General features: G+C 40.3%; 1 protein-coding gene across 1 annotated transcript; it reads left to right on the top strand.

Annotated features, from left to right (window-relative positions):
• The first annotated feature begins 1,275 nt into the window (after positions 1–1,275).
• Positions 1,276–3,218, top strand: LOC147606092 (uncharacterized). Its single transcript, XM_086792572.1, has one exon. It carries the CDS (start codon positions 1,588–1,590, stop codon positions 3,055–3,057), a length of 1,470 nt encoding a protein of 489 aa, XP_086648698.1. The 5' UTR covers positions 1,276–1,587; the 3' UTR covers positions 3,058–3,218.
• Positions 3,219–5,301: the final 2,083 nt, after the last annotated feature.

Genomic DNA, 5,301 nt, shown 5'->3' with positions numbered 1-5,301 from the left:
CTTCTAGGGATTAAAAGTTTCAAGTGTGGAGCCACCACTCATCCTCATCAATTTTTTCAAATGTAGGAAAAGTGGTGTAGTAGACTTATACGAAACTATGTCATGATGCTTATCTGGGGGGCAAGTTTTTGAAGCCCATAGATATTTAAATACTTGGTACTATTGCTCAAAAAAATAAACAAACAGTTAGTACTACAAGGTGGAATGCTGAAAATGTTCTCGCGTGTTGAATTATAGAGATTAGGAGTTAGTAAAGAACTATAAACTACAAGATCAAGTAACACTCGTTGATCAACATCAATGAAAAGTTCAATACAATAAGCAAACAATCAAGCCAAGTAGCACATTAGAACACATCATTGATCACGTTGTTGGAACAACATCTAACCTTTAAGAAAAAAATAGTGAATTGGTCATTTTAATTGACCGTAGAATTAAGGAAAATGGATGCCAAATAATGAAAAGCAATTAAGAGAAAATCAAAGTGAGATCATGGAGGAGGAGGAATTATTGATCAAGACGAATATGTGCACCTCGTGCATAACCTACTACTTACTTTTTCAAACACCTATGTCAATTCTAGAGGTTGATATGTGACAAAGTATTACTTTGTAGAGGATAGAGAAGAATCATCTTCAATCATCTTAAAAGGAAATATTCTCTCTCTCTCCCATGTATATGTGACATGTATACTTGTTCATGTACATGTATGCGCACGTGTGTATGTGTGTGTGTGTGTGTGTGTGTTTGTGTTGTTTGTACTCCCCCGTTGCTTGCACATGCATATTTGCACATAAAGAGATTGGGTAACCTTTCAAAATGATAGGTTTAGTTTTTTTTAAAAATAGTGTTCGTTCTTTTTATATTTAAGTGGTTGTATTTAACGGACAAAATGCCAAGCCTTTAGTACAGGCTTGATTTTTGTGACGGGCACCCTTGCCTTTCAAAATTGACGGGTTCGATGAAGTGTAATTTTTGGCGGGCATTTTTAAAATTTTGCAAGTATTTGACGGGCAAAATGCTCAGAAAACGGCGCGACGCTAGGAGAGAGCAACTATGCTCCCACCAAACCTTGTAGATTGTACATGCACACGCGTGTGTGTGTGTGGGGGGGGGGGGGGGGGGAGTGCATGGAGCCCCAATTTTGAGGACACGCTTTTAATAAATAATCAAAATAAAGATTAGATTATCGTCCATCGTCATCTACGCGTGCGTTAACCATAATTTTGGGTACTACAAAAATTAAGATCCACGATTGTGTTGTTTATCAGTCCAGAGCGCACACACACACTCTCTCTCTCTCTCTCTCTCACACACCCCCCTGTGCAAAACCTGTTTGCTTTTCTAGCTCTTTTTTTTTGGCACAGCGTGTTTCCTTTATTTATTTTTTCCCAAATGATTTTCTGTTTATCAAGGATTTATTGATTTATTTTTGATGTTCTTTTGCAAAATCGATGGAGGGACTCTGACAGAAAATACTCAAATTTAAATCCTTTCTGAGCCATTCCTTGCTGTGCAAAAATTTTCCCCTTTTTTAACTTTAATTTTTTTTTTGGCAATTTGCAAATCTACATATACATACCTGTTATGGATGATCACTGGCCTTCCTTGCCTCCAATCAGGACCTCTTCACAGAATTCTAGGGTTAGCTGTGAAACCCTAAATATCCACACCTCCCCTCCTGCCTCCTCTTCTCGCCCCCACTCTTCCTCCAACACCCCTTTCTTCCTCCCTCCATCATCTGCATCGCAAACTGCAAAACCCGGCTTCAAACCCGCGGATGCCTCCCCTTCCAGCACAGCTTCCTCCGCCACCACCACCGCCGCCGCCGCCGCCACCACTTCCCATTTGTTCTCTCATTGCTTGCCTTGCACATTTTGTTCACCTAAATCCGCCGTCTCCGCAGCGACAAGCCCTGGGAAAGAAGGTAAAAGAGCAGCAGCCGCATACGACCCGGCCGGATTGCTGCGATCCATGGTCGGATTTCCGGCGGCCGCCATTCCTCGGTACTCCTTCCCCATGGGACAATTCTCGAGTGGCGTGCCTCCATCGATGGCGACCTCGCCTTCTGGCCGCATGAAAATGGTCGCTTCTGCGGGCACAATCTCGCCTCCTGGCCGCATGAAACCAGGAGCTACGGCTACGCATTCCGGCATGCTGATGAGGAGCAGTAAAGGCCATGCGGCAAACGCCTTCACCATGATGCCTCCAGATGTGGTCGGGAAGAAGAAGCCTCCAGATTATGAGTCTGATGAGCCTACCTCACCAGAGGTCACATGCATAGGCAGGGTGAGAAGAAAGCAGCACTGCAAGGCCACTTGGGATGCTCTTGTGAAAGAGAAGCAGAAGAATTATGGGAGAAAGAAAGGGAAGGTGAAGAAACTGGCGAAGCAGTTGCCCAGGAAAACCGACTTCATCCAAGCTGTGAAGAAGAATGAGGAGGAAGATGAGTCCAGCATGGCATCGAAATTGTCGAAGCAGAGGTCCGGGAGGCGGAAATCGCATGACTTCGAGGGTTTGCAAAAGCAATTGACGCTCAATCATGGCCAAGACAAGCTTAATCACAGTGATTTGAGCACTGATTGGCACAATGTTGAAGGTTTGAATAAGCAATTGGCTTTGAAGAGTCTTGATGTGGGCTCTAAAGAACTGGGAAACTCTCATAGAGGATCCATTGTGCTAGATTGGGGTGTGGAGAATCTGATTATTGATGGAAATGCCGATGCTACAAATGGTGCAGGTCATCAATCCAGTGATCACAACGAATCGTCCTCTCCGACCCCCGCAGATTCTGAATGGCAAGATGAGAATTCCACATCACAAAAGCCATCAGAAGATGATAAACCCTCATTCCAACATCATGAAGAGCTTGATGTGTCATCATCATGTGATACAACAGGAGCTGAAACTGGTGCATCTCTGTTCCAAACACCGCCGCCTCCAAACTGTCTTCTCTTGATGAGGAAAGGCAGCAGGAGCCGATCAGAGCGCCGCGATTACGACAAACTACTTAAGCATACAAGCAATCACTGGAACTGGGGGCAGGTGCTAACATGAGCCATCAAACAAAAGCATATATAGCTATCTGGTTTTTTTGTGAGCCTCTCTCTCTCTGCCTCTCTGTCTCTGTCTTTAACATGTATACTAGACTTCAAGAAGCTCATTGAGTATGAAGACACTGGATAAAAACAGAGTTTTATAAAAATAGGCTTTGATTTTTCAAGTTTCCAAAAGATCACATGACAAGTTTCCATATTTATTTTTCGTTGTTTTTCATAGGTGTTCTCAACATCGTAGGAGGAGTTCCTAGTCGTGAGATAGAGTAAAACGCATGAGTCCTGCGTGCCTCCTCTTATAGACACAAAGCATTATCCTCTTGTATCCAAGTCCCCAAAGGGGACTCACTAAACACACTAAACCTAGAATTGTTGTCCCTATGGTTTAGAGATCAATACTCATTGTCAGACAAATGCAGGGAATTCAAAATCTTTAACAATAATTGGGTCATATGAATGCATTAAGTCGCACAAATTGATCTTGGTTGATGTTTTATTCAGTAACAAGAAAACAAATGAACTAAAACTCAATGAAATTCACACTGTGTGCTTGCATTACAAGTGGTAGGAGAAGCTCATGTACCTAGCAGTATCACCATTTAAAAATACAAAAAGGTAGCATGGAGTTAGTAAAACGATGTGTTCATGACTATGTACATTCAGAATCATTTTTATATTAATGACCCATTCAAAAATGTTGGAAAAACATTTGTTCAATGCTCCACCCTCGTGTTGTTAACTGTGCGGGTGACGGGTGTGCTCTATTTTGTAAGGCCTTCTATATGAGAATTAGCTGTGTGGTGAGTACTTGGGCACCCAATAGTTTCCATTTTAGATGGTGGCTAAATGTGGCCAATTGGTTAAGAGATGGCTTATGTAGACCCGACACTTTACCAAGTAGGATGTATGCTTGTAGACAACAAATTGAGGACACATTGTTCTCAAGTTATGTGGCTCGTTTGAGGGTCCAAACGGTCTCAAATGGTCATGGTGGTTGCACAAGTTCTCTACGAGGCCCTTACGAGGTTATATTATAGTCTAATATTCATGGTCTATTGGTCATTTTGGACTAAGTTGTAGGTTGGTCGGTGAGGTCGACCTACATCTCGGGGGATTCGCTCATAGTAGAAGGGACAGGTCACTTGCATGTAGAGAATTCTAGAACCCCTCCTATTCATGGATCTTATGAGACTAATATAACCCCCTATTTAAGCTAATACGTTGTAAGACTTATTTTGTATCCCCTTTCTTAAATGTACAGTTTAGGATTTAGCGTGCCTCTAAAGTGTCAAGTCATGATGACAAATGTACTTAAATGGTTGAATTTTTTGACAACATAACAAGAGAATGAGTATCATGAAAATTATCCTAAGCTACCCAATTTATCCAAATGAGCTCACACTTGCACATTAGCACTAGAGAACAATTAATCAAATACAAATTTGAAGTTATAATAAATTTGATTACGTAGAACTAATCATATGATTAAAAGTTTATTTAAAACTTAGAGTATTGTTATCTTCCAGTAATATACGGGCTATGAAGTCTCTAATTGGATGACCAGCTTGAGAACTCGCTTTCGCATAAGCTAGCAAATATAATAAAGGGATTTTAATAGTTAAATCTTCAAAGTTTGTTTATTTAAGAGTGTTATAGTCAAAACAAAATTTTGGCCATGTATAAGTTTAAGTTTTCTTGCCATAAAGTTTTCCAAAAAATCTAACAGTATTTTTATAGCTGGAAAGACCATCCAGACATTGTGTGAAAAACTAATGGTACCCAATAATATAAATTCAAGCCTCATCGCGTGAGTGACGGGCATGCTTTCAAGCGCAAATAAATCAATAGATGAAGAGAAGAGCTGAGTGTTTAAAATAGCTATTTTAATTCTAACACCGTCTTTCTAAATGCCACATAACAATAAGATAAGTGAAATGAATATGCTATACTCAATATCTCCAAGTACAAAAGACCCAAAATGGTCAAAATGTTTATGACCCCGATGCTAGAATTACATAACAAACTAAATAGTCACAAAAGTTCTTTGGCATTCCTTAGTAGCCTAGATCCATGCCGACTTTTAACTTGGAAAAATAAGATTATTAATGTAAAGATGCTAATACATAGGGACAATAAAGACACACATTACAAGTTTCCTACCTATATTGATCTAACATATTTCTATCTTATACAACTTCTCTTAATTTAACACATGAATATCTCATGTTTAACAATCAAGGAATAT

This window comes from Cibotium barometz, chromosome 58, assembly GCF_041138505.1.
Source record: "Cibotium barometz isolate CiBa-2024 chromosome 58, ASM4113850v1, whole genome shotgun sequence".
In the NCBI taxonomy this organism is placed as follows: domain Eukaryota; kingdom Viridiplantae; phylum Streptophyta; class Polypodiopsida; order Cyatheales; family Cibotiaceae; genus Cibotium; species Cibotium barometz.
Note: the sequence above shows the minus strand (reverse complement) of the source record. Positions and strands in the feature narration are given on the sequence as shown.

What these genes read in the sequence shown, in the direction of transcription:
- LOC147606092 (XM_086792572.1), top strand. Translation starts at nt 1,588, where the DNA reads ATGGATGATCACTGGCCTTCCTTGCCTCCAATCAGGACCTCTTCACAG.